Consider the following 19,633-nt stretch of genomic DNA (forward strand, 5'->3'; position numbering starts at 1 on the left):
CTGTTGTTACATCAGCAGGAATGAGTCAGGATGAATTACAGCTGTATTAAAAAAAGAAAAATGAATAAATATGAAAAATAGTGTACAAATATAAAAACCAAAAAAAACTATACAAGAGTGGTTTGTGCTATTTAGAAATGGCTGCTATATACAGTCAAATAGCCTCAGAGATTTTTTCATATGTACATAAAGTGCAGTGGGGGTGATAATATACACACATATATTGTATATTATGGTATGTATGTGCTAAATGAGCTGCTCATGTCCTCCACAGTCTCATGCAGGCAATGAGAGTGTTGTCCATAATGGACATCCTCCTCAATAGACTCAACAAGGTTCTGGAAACATTCTTCCTGAGATTTTGGTCCATATTGTCATGATAGCGTCACATAGCTGCTGCAAACTTGTTGGCTACACATAAGTGATGTAAAAATTACACATCCCAAAAGTGCACTAGCGGATTGAGATATGGAGACTGTGCAGACAGACAAATTGAGTACAGTAAAGTTTCACTGTCATGTTCCAGCAAACAGTTTCAGATGATCTGATCTTCTTATCGTGTGTTATTGAGCTGGAAGCAGCCATCAGAAGATGGGTACACATTATCGTAACAAAGGTTCGGGCATGGTACGCAACAATAGTCAGGTAGGCAATTGTGTTATAAATAATTAAACAATACTCAACTGGCACTGAGGCCAAGAAAATATCCCTCAAACCATTATACCATGAGCAGCCTACCACCAGTAGCCTAAGCCAGGATGGATCCATGCTTTTATTTTTTTATGCTAAATTCTGAATTTACCATTTGTCTTCTGTTGTCCACTTTTGGTGAACTGATGTGAACTGTAGCCTTAGTTTCCTGTTCTTAGCTAACAGAAGTGGCAACCGGTGCAATCTTCTGCTTCTGTAGCTCATCTGCTTGAAGTTTCAAGGTGCTGTGTGTTCAGCAGTGCTCTTCTGCATGGCATCGGTTATGTTTTTAGTTTGCTGTTGTTTTTCTACATATACATATTTTCATGCACTGAGTTGCTGCCATGTGATTGTGTATTAGATATTTGCATTAACAATCGGCTGAACAGGTGTATCTAATACAGTGTCCAGTGAGTCTATTTTACAGGGTATAGAGTGCTAGTTTCAATTTAAAGTCATATAATTACCTTGTCACCAAGGTAATTATAAGATTTCTTGAGGACCACGGACCTCTGAAAATTCCTGCCACGGTAACAAAAACTACAGTCAGCCTCATAATGTTACTAAAGTAAAAGTTTCAGAAAAAGTAGGTACATTGAGGATTTTTTTTTTTTTTTTTTTACATTTACATTTTTTGCAAGTGAACAAAATTTACATACTAATATAATCTACTTTATACAGTGATCTCTATTTATTTTAAATTAAATGCCCAGCATGCCTTGGTTTAGCCACCCAAACTAAGAGCACCTGTATTTGCATCTGTTGGTACTATATCTATCATTAGAAATCTGTCACTGGCTACATAGAAACTCCTCTACACTATCTGTTCATTTTCAGTCATGTGGCAGGGATTGTTGGCTGTAAAGTGAAATTGTGGCCGAGTGGAAATTACTTCTTTTAGCCTCATTGCCAACAAATGTCCCTGAAAGTCAGAATTGAGGAGAGATTTATGTCCCCACAGAGATTTACAGAGTGGACTGGAAGCCTCATTTAGTTAGTCTAAGGGGATGTGATGAGGCTAAAATAGCTAAGAGTGAGAGTGCTTTAATACAATCTGTAGGGGTATTAATATAATCTTGTAAATGTGTTTTAAGCTTTGGTTTATATACTGCCAATAGATTATATACTTACATTCATATTTTCATGGTTTTTTTTTGTATTACTGATTGATTTGACAACCAGATTAATCTACATAACATTTAATTATATTCAAAATGAATTAGTTTTTCTTACCGTCACAGGTCATTTTTGTCCAAAGCTGTTAGATGTTTGTTACCATTTAGTTAACATTATCATGCTAATGTTCCAAATAAAAATAATGAGCATTTGTGGATTAGCATTGGTATTATTCAGCTCAAAGCACAGCCATGACTAAAAGGCTTGAAGATACAAGTCATTAGCTACTTTTGATCGATCACTTTGTTGAAACAATTCATGCATAACTATTGAGAATCTGTCAAACTGTAAAAGAAATATATATTTAAAAACTAATTAACTAAGTGTGCACAGTAAAAGTTGTTGATGGATAAAAAAAAGTATAACGTTAGTGTAAAATTGTCTGCAGTGCTTTCTAGTTGTTCTGACATTGGCATCTCATTGCCAGCGAAGCTATACAAAAACATGAATTACATATGCTTTATTGTTTGTTGGAAGATGCTTAAACAGATGCTAACAAACCAATGCCACTCCAAAGTGTGCAGCTCACAGCAGATTTAAAGATAAAAACAAAAATATATGGATAGATTGATAGCTACACAGAGAACAAGAAACGTGTCACAAGAATATGAAGAATGAAAAAGAAAAGGCAGAAAGGAGACTGATTATTTCAGACTTTCTGCAGCATGAACTAAACACAAGAGCCTTTCAGATCTGATGCTCCAGAGGTACCGGCTGAGAAAGAACAGATCACCAAGAAGGAACACAGCAGATCAAGATGATAGGAAATGTCTTCACCATTCAGAGTCATTTTGTTGTGCAGTGGGAGACCACAGCTTCACATGTTTGATGTCTCAGAGCAAGTGAACACTGAGCTTTGCAAGCCAAGCTTTCAGGGCTTTTAGCTAATATACAGCACTCTAGTAAACGGACAGCCTTTTTTCTTTTATAATGTATGCATATTTCCTTCAGCCTACTACTTGTTTATAAGTTATGCAAATAAGGGAGAATCCCTACTGTTTCTTCAAACCCTAAGCACAGCCATGGGCCTTTAAGATCAGCCTGCAATCAGTGTAATCATAAGGCATTCTACAGATGAAGAAAAGCTGTGGCTTTATATGTCTAACACAACCAGCCTCTCACAGTAATCATTGCCAGCTGTTTTTCTTTTTTTTTCTGCTCCAAAACTGTCTCAGTGGGGACATTTATTAATGATGATGGGGCACCCCAGGCAATTTCCAAAACTAAAGGGAAGTGCACGCAGGGATAAATCAAAGAAGATGTAAGTGCTGTGATCTGTCAGCTGAACCTGGCCATTTGTCAAGGGAAATCGGAGTCTGAGTGCTAAAATAGAACCCCTACAAACAGTGTCGTGCTCCCTGTCGATTATTGCATCATTCCAGCAACTTTGCACAAGCTGCCATCACACTGATCACTCAGCCTGTGGTTATAGATAAGCAACACAGGTTTTAAAGTATGTGAAAACAGCCATATGCTGTTATAAAAACAGAAAGAGAGAGAGAGATGGAGAGGGAGAGAAGGAGAAACCCATAGAGACACATACACCTTGCAGGAAACCATAAATTATACAAGGCCCTGTGTCTGATTGGCTGAGCCAGCAATCTCAGCCGGATGGGCTGAGTTCATGTTGCCAAGGCAACTGTTGGGGATCCTCCCAGTCACAGCCCTATTTTCTCTGTGAAAGACTATCCATCTTAGGAGTTCATTTAAGAAAATACCTCAATTATAGGAATTACGTTTTCAAAACTTAAAACTTACACTGCTTTGCAAAACAGCTTCAGACTGAAAAATTGCTTCATCTATAGCTGCCCACTGCCTTCAGGGAGAAACCACCTAAACATGCAAACCTGTAGGAAATGAGAAAAAAAGAGAGTGAAAAACTACTGCATACTGGGTTCCATTTATGAATTGATTTACTGCTAATAAACAACATGTATATTTTTCTTTTACTGTAGTAGTCTGTCTGAATTTTAACATTTTTGACATTTTTCTTACACCCCCACCATGAGAAAGATTTAAAAAAAAGCATGCAAAGGCATGATTATATAATACTGTCCGGGTCAATGGGTACACTAACTAGCAGCAGAGTTTGGCACTTACTGCAGCCTTTTATGTTAAAGTAATGTTCCTTTAAAGTAATTAGAGGAATTCAAAAAACATAATCGCTTTTACTACACTGCTTGCGCGCAGAAGGATATTATTGCATTGGAAGTCACAAAAGCCACCCAAATTGCCTCTGTGGTTCAGTGACCTGACACAATTTATACAGCTGGAAAAAATAAAGTATACTCTCAAGGGGTTGAAGGAGAGATTCTTTGCAGTTTGGGATACATTGTTAAAACATTTAGAGAAAATTAAACCATACCCATCTGATACTCGCTTGGCAGCTACCGTATACCCTTATTGTTATGATGACGATTAATTTTGTGCAAACTATTGCCTTTTAAGTGCACATCTTTAAATATGGTGAATTTTGATGTACCTCATTTAAATTTATTTATTTATTTATTTATTTATTTATTTATTTATTTTTCTTTCTTTCTGGATTGGTGTCCAATATGTTCTTGGGGTGGGGTACACATATAAAAAGAAGCATTGTAACTTCGTTACATGTATATCTTTGTATTACATTCTTGACGCTCAATAAAAAATATATTTAAAAAAATTTATGAATTCATTCATAGCCCTACTTGTAACCCATATTTTCTTTTTTTTTCTGCATGACATGAAATTGGCATACAAGTTTGGAATGGTTTTGGATTTTATAATGTAAATTATGGAACTCTTACACAAATTGTATTATCTTATCTTATCCTATCTTATCTTATCTTATTTTATTGTAAGTGCAAAATATGATTTGGCATGATATAGGTGTTTGCTCATTAGAGAACATGATGTGAGTTTTTGATTCACCTTTTAAAAATATAGACATAGAGGAGCCCAAAGCAACAAGGGGATCTGGAATGATAGCTTGAAACAGAAGAAACATTTTACAGAGGAGGTGAATTTATCTTAGCACTGTAAATGTCAAACAGGCCCAGAAATGACTTAAATATAAATAAAACATTTTTTTGTTTGTTCAGTAACAAATATTACAGTAAACAGCAATATAGTAACAAAGACTAATACCATATGAGTGTAAACTCATAGTTGACTTTCTGAGTCCCTGCATTTTACATTATTAAACTGTGTATATTATACCTCACTGTGTGGGTACAGTACAAACACTGTGGCTGCTCCAAGCAATGACGCCAAACCAGAAATGTTCTGCAGCACAACAGCACCGCCTGCTGGTTAACAGAAAAACACATTTTCCTGTTTGCTGCCGTTTTGTTCAGTAATAAAATTTCGCGTGGCCTTTCTGGAAACCACGATTCAAATAACATAGTTAAAGCTTCGTTTTAAATGACGATCACATCATTTCTGATGTATAATAAAAAATCTGTCTCCTTCGACCTGCTTAAAGAAACTGAGCCGGGTCATTAAGCGGTGCCATTTTGGATCATACCAACTGGAAATTGCACATGACGGAATTAAAAATAATAACTAATTATATTATTCAGGTTAAATAAAATATTGACATTTTTAAGTGTTTTATTTTGATATGGCTTAATTTCCAGGGCGGAAATTATTTTTTATTTAAAACCTTGCTTTATTATTACCAATAACATCCCCTTTGATTTCATTGCCATGGTACAGCCTGTGGGAGATATGGCGCTGGGCAGACTTGGTAAATGTTGTCGGTCGTTATTATATGAGCCCTCTAAAGGAGTTTTTTACGGTGTTTTACAGCTAGGCTGGATTGAAGGCTGCATAGGAGGTAAGACAAACAAAAGTCGCCAACAAATGTTGTCACTCTTAAAAGGTAGTACGAAAACTGCCTGGTTTGCATAGCGGGGGAGCTAGCACCCTGTAAAGCAAGCACACGTGAATTAAAGCAAGATACAGTTGTTCTCTTTGGCTATGTGAGTATTGTGCAAGCTATTCTATGCACGGCTACCTTATCACAGGGACTCGTAAGAGCTTTCTTCTCGTATAGTTATTATTATTTTTGCCCATATATGATTGCCATGTATGGGTAACTGATTATGGATTCATTCACATATTTTAACCACCCTACAGCAAAAAGGCATTTGTTGTCGGAAGATGTTATCAAGCTACAAGACTTCCAGCAAAGAAAGCTGGCAGTGGCTCACCATGTCAATGGATCGGAAGGTAAAGTAGTTATTCTTGCCACTGGCCCAGCTCTGCAAATTTATGTCATATAAAACTTACTTTTGTGTAAACCTCACACTACAGGGAATTATATTAACCTATTCAGTCAGAAGCTGCAAAGGAATGAGCTGATATTGCGGGATGATTTGAAGCTTCTCCTTCACCTGTGCCAGTCAGCAGATGACATGCAAATAGCCAGAGATGCCATCTATAGGTAAGTGCAGCATTCATACAGGGATATTTGTTAAAAAACAATCCATCCAAATCTCACTTACCCATTGCTGGCTTGCTCTCATAAGGTATCACACAGAAAACCGTAACTTGTTGTATGGAGACTTCAAATTTGGTCCTCTCTTCATGAGACTGTGCTATGAGTTGGGTCTGGAGAGCATGGCTTTTGCTACAATAACAGACAAGGTAAACTGGGTAACATCCAAACTTGAGTTAAACAACAATAACTAGACTGGGCATATACTTTAGTGTTTGACTAATAACATTTTATTTTCTGCTGTCTGAACAGATCATGAAAGGATTTTTCCACGACACCACATCCTTTAATATAGCCATAGACATGTTGTTCATGAAAGGCTCCTTTGAAAGTAAGTAACAGATTAACTCCTGTGTTTTTTGTTTGTTTGTTTTTCTCCCACAGTGATTATGATATTTATATAATAATGCAAACTTTTAACTATTGCAGATGCTTTGGAGGTTCTAAGAACCATGAGGAGCCAAGGCATACCATTCAACAAAGACACACTCACGTTAGCAGCTGGTACCTGCTATAAGCTGGTAATGTTTCAGATATTTTACTCTTTTATGTCCATTCAACATTACAACCTTATTTATTCTTATATTTGGACCGATGCCCTGTTTTTGTGTTGGTCAGAATACGGCAGAGACCTACCGGATCTGCATCGCGCTCATTGAAGAGGAACAGACCAGAGGGCAGTTCATCCCGAGGCATACTTACTGTTTCGCTGTAGCACTAGCACTTCGAAGAGTGAGTTTTACATTATGTACCTCTTTTGCATGAAGTGAGATATAGCACATATTTAGAGCATCATTTGTTCTCTTTTCTTTGTGTGTGTGTGTGTGTGTGTGTGTGTGTGTGTGTGTGTGTGTGTGTGTGTGTGTGTGTGTGTGTGTGTGTGTGTGTGTGTGTGTGTGTTTTTTCCAGGGTGACCTTGAAAAGGCTCAGTCATTATTTTCACAAATTATGAGCACCGACAGCAGATTATGCCAAAACTTTAAGGTAAAGGTGCAGCATGTAAAATGTAATGTGCATTACTTCTTCCTGTCATTCTGTGTAATTTGTTTGTACTTTAGGTCCTAATACTAACAATGTCTGGAGCATTGGCAGAGGCTATTTCTATCCTTTCTGCAGCCATGTTGCCAAAAAGTCCATCTTTTGTAAAAAAGCCAGAGTTTTCTCAGGAGGTGGTAAGTGAAACTACAGCTACTTAAAATTACTGCAGCTGCCAGGCGATTGGTTAGGATTACATAATTGTTGTTAGTGTAAATGCTTACAAGATGAGTGGTGCATTTAAAGTTCTACACATTTTTTGTCCTGTTTTAAACATAGGAAAATCTAGTCCAAAGGAATTTTGATGTATCCTTGTGCTGTTATTATTAATCCATGCTACTCTGAGGAAATGTTACTCAGATTGTTCTCTCAAGCTTGAGAGAACAATCATCTGCCCAAGAGTTGACTTGGTGTCATCCGTTTCAGGTGGATTTGCTACGTTTGCGGAGTCAAGGCAGGCCGCATATAATAAAAGTGGAGCAGGTAGTGACTCAGCTTGAAAGAGACGGTCAGGTGACTCAGCAGACGCTCGATGACATGCTGTGCCGCACGCCCACAGGGAAGAGGAAACCAGCGCCAATAACACTGGAGAGGAGAACTAGCCGGAGAACTCTAAAGCCTCTACAGTCCACTTTACTGTCAGAGTGAGGCTAGAGTTGTCCATTTAAACACTCTGACATTTCCCAGATTTGACTTTGATGTTATAAACGCACTCATATGATATTTAAGGGCCCTGACCAGCAGCCTATTAAAACACGCTTGTCCTCGCCAGTGCAGATACAACAGCCCATAGCATTGCACCTAAAGAAGCAAAATTGCCAAGAGGAAAGTTTATTTTTCTACTGCATCAGCATCATTGACAGAGTCTATGCCATCTTCAATAAAGAACACTTTAATATTTTATGTTAAATGTGTTTAAAATAAATTCACAGTACCTGTGCATACTCTTAGACTAATGAATTATTATGTGAAGGCACAAAGCAACACTTTTGTGAAAAGGTAGCTTGCCATCTTTAATGCTGAGTCATTTGACAGTCTTGTGTCATATGCATTAACTATCGTTAGCTACCAAGCAATCAGAAACAGGGACAGGTTTATTTGTAAGGCTCGTTTGGAGGTCATAAGTGGGTTTTCTGTTTGTTGGGGGAGAAGTGTGTTATGTGTATGAATGAGTGCTCAAAGACAGATTTATTAAAAATCTAAAGTTTTGGGGGGTGTTGCTGGAATCAAATGATTTTGCTTTCTCATACTTTCTAAAGAGGACACTGGCGATTGTAAAGAGCAAACACTGGGTATGTTGTGAGTTTTCCCTGTAGTCGACACTAGATATTTCCCACATCTTTAGTGTGGTTTAAAGGTTTAGTGTGTCTTATCTATATGAATGGGGGGAAAGTGGGCCAGATCTGTGAGTCTAAAGACATTTAATTACACATTTAAAAATCCCTGAGATATCTTATGAGAAAAAGAAATTCAATTGTAACTGTACAACTCAGTGTTTCTACATGGCCTGTACTATGAAGAATAAAAGAAATGTGTTACAGAAACATTTGTTTTTTAAAGGAAAATTCTATTTAGTAGATACTGAAAAAGAAATTGAGATTTCTGTAATTTAAACATGTAATTTAGTTGGGAGAGGTCTTAAATGGTACTAACCAGCCACAATACTGTGGCTAGTCTTGAGTGTACACTCCCAGCACCTAATGCGACAACTTAAAAATAACATTACTTTAGTAGAAAATTATTACAATGCCAACAGATGGATGTGAAATGCTAGTATTTCTACTGTAACAGCATAAATTAAGTACAAATGCCAACCAAACCCGCCCGTAGGAATTTGCCCGGATGTAAACAAACCGTGACGTACATCGGAACCTTCCCACAATGCAATGCTTACGTCTATTTAACACGTAAAGAGGCGAAAGACTGAGCTGCTAAATTAACCTGAACACACCGGTTGGACAGTTTGGAAACAGCAGAAAGAGAGCGTGTTTGTTTTTTTGTTTATGTGACTGATTTTGAAGTTATATGAGGCGGTGCGGCGACATCCTCGCCTAGCGGCCGCTGGTGGCGGTACTTTTTAGCGTTAGCTTGCCGGTTCGCTGGGACTGTCTTAAGCCGTGTGTAGAAGCTCCTCGTAACATCGGGCAGCTGACCCCAACTGGAGCAGACAAAGGAAAGAAAATAATTTATTTTAAAAAAGACGTATAAACTGAAAAAGATATAAAACTATTCGAAGGGACTGCGAGGTCGGAGTAAGATGGTTAGAAATTAGTTTGCTGGGTACTGTTACATTAATTTAGAGATTCATATTTGGGTGTTTGGTGGTCTGACATTTGTAAATACTGGCTTTGGTTAGCTTTAGCAAGCGTAGCTAGAAAAACACAATGAGCACCGAAGAGACGGCAGCGCCTACAAAATCCGCTCCGGATGATGATGGAATGACATGGTGGTACAGATGGCTCTGCAAAATAGCTGGGGTTTTGGGAGGAATATGTAAGTAGTTGTCAAAGTCTTATGTCACTCCTCGAGTAAATAACGTTATGTCCACAGAAACCCAAATCCTGCCATGACAACACGCTTAGCTTTAGTTAATACCACAGACTGTGCACTATGACCACTGCTGCTGCTGTGTGCCAGGTCACGACATTTACTTATTTTGTGTGACAGCTATGTGATTAATCTTTACGCCGTAATTGATACTGTTATGTGACCTCCTCAGTATGCAGATGAGGGGCAGCTGCAGAGTGACATGGCATTTTTTTATAACGTAACATCTGTTTTAGATTGTGAATATGCCGCAATTTAACTGCACAGCCACTAAACAAAAGCTTTGTCACTGCTTTGTCCCCCTCGCTGCAGCAGCAGCCACTCCTGGGCACCGTCTGTTTGTTTGTTTTTTCATGCCATAGCAGCTTGTTCTGCCAAAACGAACCGCGGTGCACATACTCAGGTATTCCCCTCAGGAGTTTCATGTGAGGCTATTTATTTATTTATTTATTTATTTATTTATTTAAATATAACTGCTGGCTCTGCAGTTTTTGCAGTATCCCTGATCCACCCTTCCTCTCCCTGTATCCATCTCTCCTTCACAGTGACACCAGAGTCACCGTGGCCGTATCACATTAACAGCTGCATATTCAGTGGCTTCTGTATTATTAAGGAAGCTGGATTGTCTGAAGGTGCAGTGGATGAGTTTCAGCATGAAGCTGCTCTGTGGTGTTATTTGGTTTAGTTACCACAGTGGTGAAAACTGCAAGACTTGAATACTCTCTCAACTCCACCCTAAAAATACAACTCTGTGTAGACATAGATTGGGGTTCTGCACTCAAGGGTTTTCACGATTTAGTGCAAGGTGGGGTTTTTTTGTTTTTTTGTTTTTGTTTTTTTACATTTAAAAAATAAGAACTGTCTTTTTTTTTTCATTTTATTATTTTTATTTATTTATTTATTTATTTTTGATTGTTTGATACCTTACAGCAAATTCTGTAAATTCTAATAAAATATACATTAACTTTCAGGATTTTTCTTCTTTTTTAAATTATTTAAATCAAAATTTTTACAGCTTTAGCATTTTTATTTATAACATTAACTACTGGCAAATAACCTTTTGCATTTCCTTTTTGTTGTTGTTGTTGTTTTGCAGATTTTGCAGAGCTGAGAGTCCTGTCCTCAATATTACTTAATACAGTATTTAGCATAAGATTTAGAAGCAGTGAGATTTTTTTCAGATATATCTTCTTTTTAAAAAAAATAGCTGTGGACTTCACATATGAAGTATTGTAATTTCAATGTAGTGGATATACGCACACACACAGCAGACTGAAGATATAATAAGAGCCAACCCCAAAACTTTACCTGTTCTTTTCTACATGGATATCGTGTATATAGATAGCACTTCTTGTGTTTACAGTTGACTGCATTACATTAGTGTGACTCAAACTGGCAGTAATTTACACCATTAGTTCATTTTCTGTGTTAATTGCTTTATTTCACACACATCCGTGATATGTGAGATGCCAAGTTGGATACATTAGAGCCTGCCAGAAATCCTTACATGTAGGAAGTAGACATGGCTTTTTTACACAGCTTTTGAACTCACCATTTTCTACTGAGCTTTTGGTCTGTCTCATTTTCTGCTGTACACATATTTATTTTTTTACATACAATAGTGGACCTTCTGCGTCTTAGCAGTGGAAAATCTTCCTCACACTGAGTAGATGTTGTCTATCATAATCACTGTGGAGAAATGCTGCGAGTGAAAGGATTAAAAGGTTTCAAACAAATGCTAGCCAAACAGAGGGACGCGGCCTCAGTTATGATGCAGTTATTATTAAAACACTCTGAAACAAATTCTCTTGTACATGAAAAAGGCAGCCTGCTTTGATTTTTGACCTGATTTCTCTCAAATTTATTCTGTGTAGTTAATCTTTGGGCCAGGCCTTGTTTCATAATCGCCCTTTCATCGAGAGAGGCGTGCTGTATTTGACCAGTTTATTTGATTTTCGTTTATTTGTTTCAGAACAAACACAGAGCACAGTTGTAGCGCTCACGAGACCTCTTTCATTCTGTGTTTGTCGTCCTTTTGCATTCGTAAGTTTCATATTTTCCACGTCACTAAGCAGCTTACACATGACAACTTTCCCACACAACTTTCGACACTGAAGTGGCTGAACTGTATTAACAGCTTCAGCCGGATGTATGGGACGGATTATTTTCTCTATCACGCAATGATCTGCTTCTGTGGTGTCATAATAACAGCCCTTTGCTTTGTGTTTTGTCCTGTCCAAATCATGCAGCCTGTGCCATCTCAGGAGTGTGGAACTGTGTCACTGTGAACCCTCTAAACATTGCTGCTGGAGTGTGGATGGTGTAAGTCCCATTAGTGTCGCACTTTTGTAATATTCACATGCCACACAGCTAGATAGTTTAAAGGACAGTTTAGAGGTGGAAATGCAGTAAACATAATACCAAATGACCTCTTTTTAGGCAACACTGTGTGTTGGTGATGTAGCGCATTCAAGGACAATCAGAAAGTTGCCTTTTCTGGTCCAGTTTGTGTAAAGTAATGATTAAAAACACCAAATGAAGAGCCTTTCAGCGAACTATACATTGATATTGAGCAGAAGTCTCATATAGCACCTAACCACACCTACTCTAACAAAGGAGGTATGAAGAGTAAATTGGAGCATCTTGCGCCAAAGTGCCTTAACAATTCTTTATTTTAGGTAGGATTTTTAAGTTATAAGCAGGTTAAGTGGTAACTGTATCTCCAATTTGGCTAGCTGGCTCACTGTGAGAACTTTGTTGTTGTTTCCATGACAGCACAATACGTCTTTTCCAACTAGCTGCTGCTTTTAGTAAAAGGAAAGGGCAAAGAATGATTTCCTTGCCGTGCTTACGTATCCTCTCCTTCCTTCTCAAGGTTGAACGCCTTTGTGTTGTTCCTCTGTGAAGTCCCGTTTTGTTGTCAGTTCATCGAGTTTGCTAATGCGATCGCAGCTCGTGCAGACAAACTCAAACCCTGGCAGAAGGCCTTCTTCTATTGTGGGTGAGGATGATTTATGCCACTGGAGACAGAAATGAACTATATGGGGGGAAAAATAAAAAACATTTGGAACTTGGGTTTTCTGATAGTTGTGCACATCGCATATAATCTTGGAAATGTACTTAATCAGATTCAATGACTTTGCCTGTTCTCAGGATGGCTCTGTTTCCTGTATTCTTGAGTTTCTCCTTTACAACCTTGTTTGGGAACGCCATCGCCTTTGCTACAGGAGTGCTGTACGGCCTCGCTTCTTTAGGCAAAAAGTAAGAAAGAAAATATAATGCATCTGAAATATCTACACAGTACAGACTGTGCAATAACGTGTTTTTTGATATCTCACCCACATTATATCCCATTGAAACAGGCTCTCACATTAAACATTAAACGTTTCATTATAACAAGTTATCATGTTTTTAATCTCAAGTTTAAATGCTCTAACAGTTCTAATGTGATTTATGTGGTTTCTTTTGTTGTTGTTTATTCACGTAAAGTAACTTTTCACTTTTCAAGATGAGCTGTCCATTAACCTTGCAGTTAACAGTGTCATCTATTCCTGTCATTCTTTCTTTCTTTTTTCCTCCCCACACTTCCCTGAACTTAACATTTTATTATTACCATCACTCTCCTGCACCCCTGTCTTTCCTTTCCCTCCTCTTCCAGGGGAGATGCAGTGACTTACGCCAGACTGCAGCATCAGAAACAGGGGGATGAAGAGAGGATGACAGGAACGACAAACGGGGCTCCAGAGTGAGGCCTTTTCACCAGCTGTTGTTTCTTTCCCTCCTCCTCTGTTCTACACTTGGGATTTTTCTCCTGTCCTCTATCCATCCTACCTCTTTCTCCGCACCCCTTTCTTTACTAAAATGTTACATTCTTGTTGCGCTCACCTGCAAAACAGATTCAGCCTGTTATTTGGTACTTGCCCTATAAACGGGATTCATGATTGTGACCTGATCACTTATATTTAAAACTTAGTTTTTATGTTTTGTTGTGTTTTGCTGGTTTCAGTCATACAGCCTTTATTTTTCTCTCTTTCTTTTTTTTAAACTGACGTTGTTGTCGCCCATAAAGCCTTTCAGGAAATCTGATCAGAAATTAATGTGATTGTAAATTGTACATATTTGACTTCAGGTTATTCACTTTGACTTTAAGGCTGCAGTTCAGAGTTGTGTGTCAGAGGAATTCGCCCCTTTGCATTCTTTGCGTGTGAGTGTGCCTCCCTGCTGTGGCACCGTGTCTCAATGCAATTTAACAACCGTGTGGCCAGAGTGGGTATACTTTTGTTTTGGGCACAGCGTGGTACACAGTGTCAGCAGTGCAACACATCAGCGGGTTAAAAAAAAAACAACAAAAAAGTTATTACACTTTAATAATGCACAATGTCCCGAGGTAAAGAACCGTGTGTATCAGGAGCAGGAATTGTAGCAAACAGAGCTGCCCTCGCAGAGCTGGGAGAGTGGAATTATTGCCTGGAAGAACGTGACTCTTTTCTCAGCTGTCCTCAGATCAGATTCGTCACATTTTGGGATTCTCTTCAGCCTCAGGAGGCTACGTTTGCAGCTGCGAGGCATGATGTGCATCACACATGTGTCAGATCACACTTCAGTAATACTCAGAATCAGTTGGGGAGGGAAGCCTTCTCAAGTTGCGGATGAGCCACAGCTCATCTAGAGAGACACAGGTTTATTTTCTGTATCCTCTGAAGGCTGAGACCGGATCTGCTAGAGAACTTTGAGCTATGTTTACTTGCGCGTTGCACCGGCACAAACTGGGTTTGGCGTTCAAAACAAAAAAATAACATTGTCAGCATTCACAATGACACTGCAGCGACAAGATTGCATTTAAGTGGTGCAAACTTTTGCGACTGGCCCTGTTGCGTATGTATTTCTAGAAGTTTACTTTCTCAACGCACAAAATACAAGGAGGAGAATATTTAAATCACATGATACACAGTTTACTGCTACCTGCGGCAATATTTAACGCAGAAAAAACACTAACCACACTTATAAATACTATCTGAGGATTTCACTCATGTGCGAATTTGCTTCACTTAGTAAGTCTGGACGATAAAAAGCGATTGCGGGGATAAGCGCTGTCACTCCAGAATGTATTATTGTATTTGAGAATGTTAAGGACTATTGTCTTCTGACGATAATTAACATTCCTCTTTGGTTTTACTGAGTTAACAACATATGATTTGCGTGTAATATTTTTGTATGTGGCTATGTTTTGATTTCATGACCTTTTATCAACAATCTAGAAATTTCTAGACCAGGAATGTCAAAGTCATTTTATGTCATGGGCCACATGTGACTTGTTTTTATCTTAAGTGGGCTGGACCTGAAACTCCTTGTTCTGTCAGTGTAAAGACATTTTACTACACATTTAAAAATCCCTCAGATGCAGAAAAGTGCAGATTTTTCTACATGATCAAAAAATGTTGCTGTAGTACATGAACGAAATGCATGAGCACAAATAAATGTGTAAAATTACAGAAAAAAATGTTCTGGTAACTACAAAACTGAAGGATTGTGCTGATTCTAATGTGGACTCATTGTAGAAAAAAAATTCTGCATTTACAGTTTTTGCCCGTTGCTTGAACACATTTGGCAAAACGTCGCTCATTGTGCCAAAACTCTAAACACAAGTAAACACGACACAACACTGGGAAATATACCATACACATCTGTGCCAAAATGAAACTCCACTCCCAAAACCTAAACTCTGCTGTCAAAACCTAACATTCCTCTGTCAAAATGTAACTCTGTTGACAAAATGACACATACTTGCATCATATGCAAACACTTACAGATCAGGGGGAACACACTAGTCTTCTTTACATAAAACACTGCAGTCCTTGATTTCCATTGTTTATTCAGAAGGCACATTTACAGGAGACACATTTCCAAACAACCAAAAACGCAAATAGACCTACTCAATAGTGTACATCGCAGTACCATGAATTCAGATGAAGCAAAAAAAAAAAAAACCACAACACAATAATACTGCAATAGAAAAAACACTATACTGTAAACACAAAAAACCATGACAAGTGTGCATAAGTGGGCTCATGGATCCCGCCGTCTGTTGGGGTCTGGCCACAGGACCTCATCAACATCGCAAGCTATGTCCTCTCCCGCTAGGCACCGGGGAAAATACCCTCTTGCATGCCGAAACCATCCATGGATCGCTGTCACCTCAATGTCGCCGCAGGCCTGTTCCATTGCCTGCAGAAGAGGCATGCGGGCATGTGGTTGGCGGTCATATACTCGCCATCTCCAAGCCGAAAAAAATTCCTCAATAGGGTTTAAAAATGGTGAGTAAGGGGGCAAGTATACCACTTCAAATTGATTGTGGTCGGTGAACCAGGCCTGGACCAGAGCAGCCCGATGGAAACTGACATTATCCCATATCACCACAAACCTGGGCTGATCTGGTCTGTTCTGTACAACTATGTTATGGAGAGCATCTAGAAATGTGAGTATGTGTTGGCTATTGTATGGACCTAGCATTGCATGATGGTGCAGAAGTCCTCGAAGGCATATGGCGGCACATAATGTGATGTTTCCCCCGCGCTGCCCTGGGACGTGCACAACTGCCCTTTGGCCAATTACATTACGACCCCGTCGTCTTGTTTTGCTCAGGTCGAATCCAGCTTCATCAATGAAAATGTATTCATGAGGCTGTGCAGCTCCATCCATGGCCATGATCCTCTGAAAAAAAGGGGAACATGTCACTGTACTACAGTGCTACACATACAGCACCCTCACCCCATCACACAGGTACCTGTGTAGCTCTCAGAATAGATCCATGTGGTACTGATATGGTACATATTCAGCTGCTACTGGACTTCACCAATACTCTATTGTAAATGTAAGGGACAGTTACACGTACCCGTACATATTCAGCTCGAAGTCCTTTGACCCTGTCACTGTTCCTCTCGAATGGGACTCTGTAGAGCTGCTTCATGGTGATGCTGTGTTTACCCAAGATGCGTCTGATGGTGGTGATGCTCACATGGTCTATGTTGCTGAACACTCGCCTGTCTGCAAGTATTTTCCGTCGTAGCTGGTGGAGACGGATGGCATTGTCTGCCCTCACTAGGTCCACAACGGCAAGTTCCTGCTGTTGTGTGAACAGGCGTTGCCGTCCTCCCCCAGAAGGTCTTCGGGTCATTCTGGAGGAATACAACCACATATTGTCATCGGTTTGCTTATTTTTCATACAGTACTTTACTGTACGTACTGTGTCATCCACTGTACAACACTGTACTTCAATATGAGGAATCAGCCACTTTGGCTGCAAAAGGAGCATTAGCACCCCGTACACTTGATATGGTAATGTGATATACTGTAGAACAGTGCTATGGAACCATCTGAGTAGAGCAGAAGGTATGGAGGTGAAGACATACCTGTTTTCTAGTCGGAATGTTCGTATTATAGATGCCACTGTGAAGCGGCTTAGATGTGGGTGGACTCTCTGCCCAGCTTCCCTCATAGTCAGGCCATGGTTGATGACATGGTCCACCAAAGTTGCTCTTATTTCATCAGAAATATGGGTCCGTGCATGGCCTCTTCGGCCTCCTCCTGCTCTTCCTCCTCCTCCTCTACCTCTTCCTCTACCTCTTCCTCTTCCTCTTGCTCTCCCTCCATCCATGCTTGCGAAGTTCTTGAAATGGCTACGCTGAGGGCTTTTTGTAGTTGGCTAATTGGTGTTCGGTTTTGCAAGTACGTGCCTTCAGGTGTGTATTTGAGTGGTTGCAATTACCCCATGTGTTTTGTATTTTGGATACATGTGTTTTCCGAATGGCACCCTGACATTTCATTTTGTGAGCGAAGTGTCTTATGTATGAAATAGAGTGTAGCATGCAGGACCATGTGTGTTGCATAAAGGAGTAGGAGTGTTGCATAATTGGTACTGGGGTGCAAAGCAGCGCTTTTGTTTAAGGTATGGGTACATGTGTTTGAGGTATGGTAACAAAAGCTTCACGTTGTGTTACTTTAGTCTGAGCATGGGTTTATAGTGTTCAAGCAATGGGCAAAAACTGTAATAGTGAAAAAACGCAATCTTTTCTGTGATTTAATTGTTTATCTATTACTTAATTACTTTAGGGTAGTATGGATGGCAATCGGGGAGGTCCTTATGTGTATAAAAAGCTCTAAAGCTCATGAAAACACAGTTAAAAGTCCAATATCAAAACCATTCTGTGGGCCAGATTGGAGTCTTTGCCGGACTGATTCTGGCCCCCAAGCCTTATGTGTGACATCCTCAGTCTAGGCACTTAATGTCTGTCAACCAAAACCTTTTATAAATCTCTGGCCAGTGATTTCAGTAGCATAGCTTCTGAGCACACACAGGTCTAAACTGCAGCTTGACGTCATATTTGAGGGATATTTTTAACATTGGAGAATGTATCTGGTGCATCCAAAGATAGAGACCTTTTATCTTTATTTTTGTTTTGTGCTTTTTATACATTAACTTTTCAGTTGGCTTAAGTTCAGTTGAGGTATTTGTGTAGCTTTCAGTTGAATGGCAAAACCTGCTTGTGCTGCTAACGGACAAGAGACCAGTCGCCAACTTGTGGCATGTAGATTTTGTGAAACGTCATGAAACGAGGAGCAAAACTGTGCACTCATTTGGGAATCTTTGTGTAGCTGGGGTTTCTTTTCCCGCTTTAGAATCCGTTAATAAGTATCTGCTGATTTCTTTGTGTCTGACATACTGCTCTCTTATGCTCTACCAAAACCCATCCACAGTTTAATGAAGGGAAGTGTCTTGATTCAGGGAGTAATTGGTCTGTATCCCACACAGTCACCACCGCAATGGTTTCACTCAAATGAGGTATGCAGTGCTCACCAGTGTACCGTGTGTGTGGTTTGTTTTTGGGCCTTGCCATTGTTATTTTAGCAGTAATAAGGATGGAATAAGTGTTTACACATACCTCTTACAGCTGTTTCTACCTTAAGTCTTGACTGAGTGAATTATTCATACCATCACCATCAGCTCTCAGGTATCATAGTTAACAGTGCACAGCACACACAACCAGCCTGTGCGTAGGTCCTAGTCGAAGCCTGACTCTACGATTTTACTGTATCACCCGAGTCAACGTGAAAAGCATTTTGTCATGCAATTAAAACACACACAAAACAGCCTTCACACACATCCAATCCAGTGATATGCTAAAGTCTAACACTATAAAAGCGCTCCACTGCTGTTTAACACTGCTTTCTCTGTCCACGGCCATCCACAACAAAACGAATTGCTGCAGGTGTTGAGTGTATCTTGTGCTGTAAGGGATATGTGAATAATGTGTGTTGTGATGTGAATCCTGATCATGTTACAAATTAGTGAATAAACAAAATTGCTACTACTGCGTGGTGTTGGCTTCTTCTGTACCTTTTTGTATCACTCTCAGGTTTGTATTTCTTCTATCACGATGATCAGGTCAAAGTTTACATGTTTATATTAATGTCAGAGCCCATCTAACTTAGTAACTGCAGTTTTGTCCTCTGTCATTTCAAATATTTCGTGTATAAGACATAATAAAAAACTGCTTTTTACCAAATCCTCTTATTAGGTAAATACTGTACATGACATGCATTACTTATTTAGCAAAAATGACGGCCTAACATCTCCACTTTGTTCTCATCTGTCCAGAGAACTTCCAGAAATCTTGTAGTTTGTTCAAATGCAGCTTTACAAAC

The 19,633-nt window shown here is 39.2% G+C and overlaps 3 protein-coding genes across 3 annotated transcripts; 2 read left to right on the forward strand and 1 right to left on the reverse strand.

Moving 5' to 3' along the window:
* Positions 1 to 5,556: 5,556 nt before the first annotated feature.
* On the forward strand, positions 5,557 to 8,593 carry ptcd2 (pentatricopeptide repeat domain 2; the record flags this gene model as incomplete). The annotated part of the gene is made up of 10 exons (XM_080874386.1): positions 5,557 to 5,686; positions 5,989 to 6,081; positions 6,166 to 6,295; positions 6,381 to 6,498; positions 6,602 to 6,680; positions 6,779 to 6,870; positions 6,968 to 7,081; positions 7,259 to 7,333; positions 7,408 to 7,521; positions 7,811 to 8,593. The coding sequence occupies 10 exons, from the start codon at positions 5,557 to 5,559 to the stop codon at positions 8,030 to 8,032; spliced, it is 1,167 nt and encodes a 388-aa protein (XP_080730512.1). The 3' UTR covers positions 8,033 to 8,593.
* Positions 8,594 to 9,218: 625 nt separating this feature from the next.
* Positions 9,219 to 19,299, forward strand: cacfd1 (calcium channel flower domain containing 1). Its single transcript, XM_080874387.1, has 5 exons — positions 9,219 to 9,877; positions 12,181 to 12,253; positions 12,807 to 12,932; positions 13,085 to 13,192; positions 13,590 to 19,299. Exons 1-5 carry the CDS (start codon positions 9,769 to 9,771, stop codon positions 13,678 to 13,680), a joined length of 507 nt encoding a protein of 168 aa, XP_080730513.1. The 5' UTR covers positions 9,219 to 9,768; the 3' UTR covers positions 13,681 to 19,299.
* LOC308391698 (uncharacterized protein) lies at positions 15,998 to 17,585 on the reverse strand (the record flags this gene model as incomplete). Its single annotated transcript, XM_080874385.1, has 2 exons — positions 15,998 to 16,642; positions 16,824 to 17,585. The coding sequence occupies 2 exons, from the start codon at positions 17,583 to 17,585 to the stop codon at positions 15,998 to 16,000; spliced, it is 1,407 nt and encodes a 468-aa protein (XP_080730511.1).
* Positions 19,300 to 19,633: the final 334 nt, after the last annotated feature.

Source organism: Rhamphochromis sp. 'chilingali', assembly GCF_963969265.1.
Source record: "Rhamphochromis sp. 'chilingali' genome assembly, chromosome: 2".
Taxonomy (NCBI): Eukaryota; Metazoa; Chordata; class Actinopteri; order Cichliformes; family Cichlidae; genus Rhamphochromis; species Rhamphochromis sp. 'chilingali'.

What these genes read in the sequence shown, in the direction of transcription:
- cacfd1 (XM_080874387.1), top strand. Translation starts at nt 9,769, where the DNA reads ATGAGCACCGAAGAGACGGCAGCGCCTACAAAATCCGCTCCGGATGAT. An exon ending in TGGGGTTTTGGGAGGAATAT is followed by an intron (nt 9,878 to 12,180) that starts GTAAGTAGTTGT and finishes CAAATCATGCAG; the next exon opens with CCTGTGCCATCTCAGGAGTG. An exon ending in GCTGCTGGAGTGTGGATGGT is followed by an intron (nt 12,254 to 12,806) that starts GTAAGTCCCATT and finishes TTCCTTCTCAAG; the next exon opens with GTTGAACGCCTTTGTGTTGT.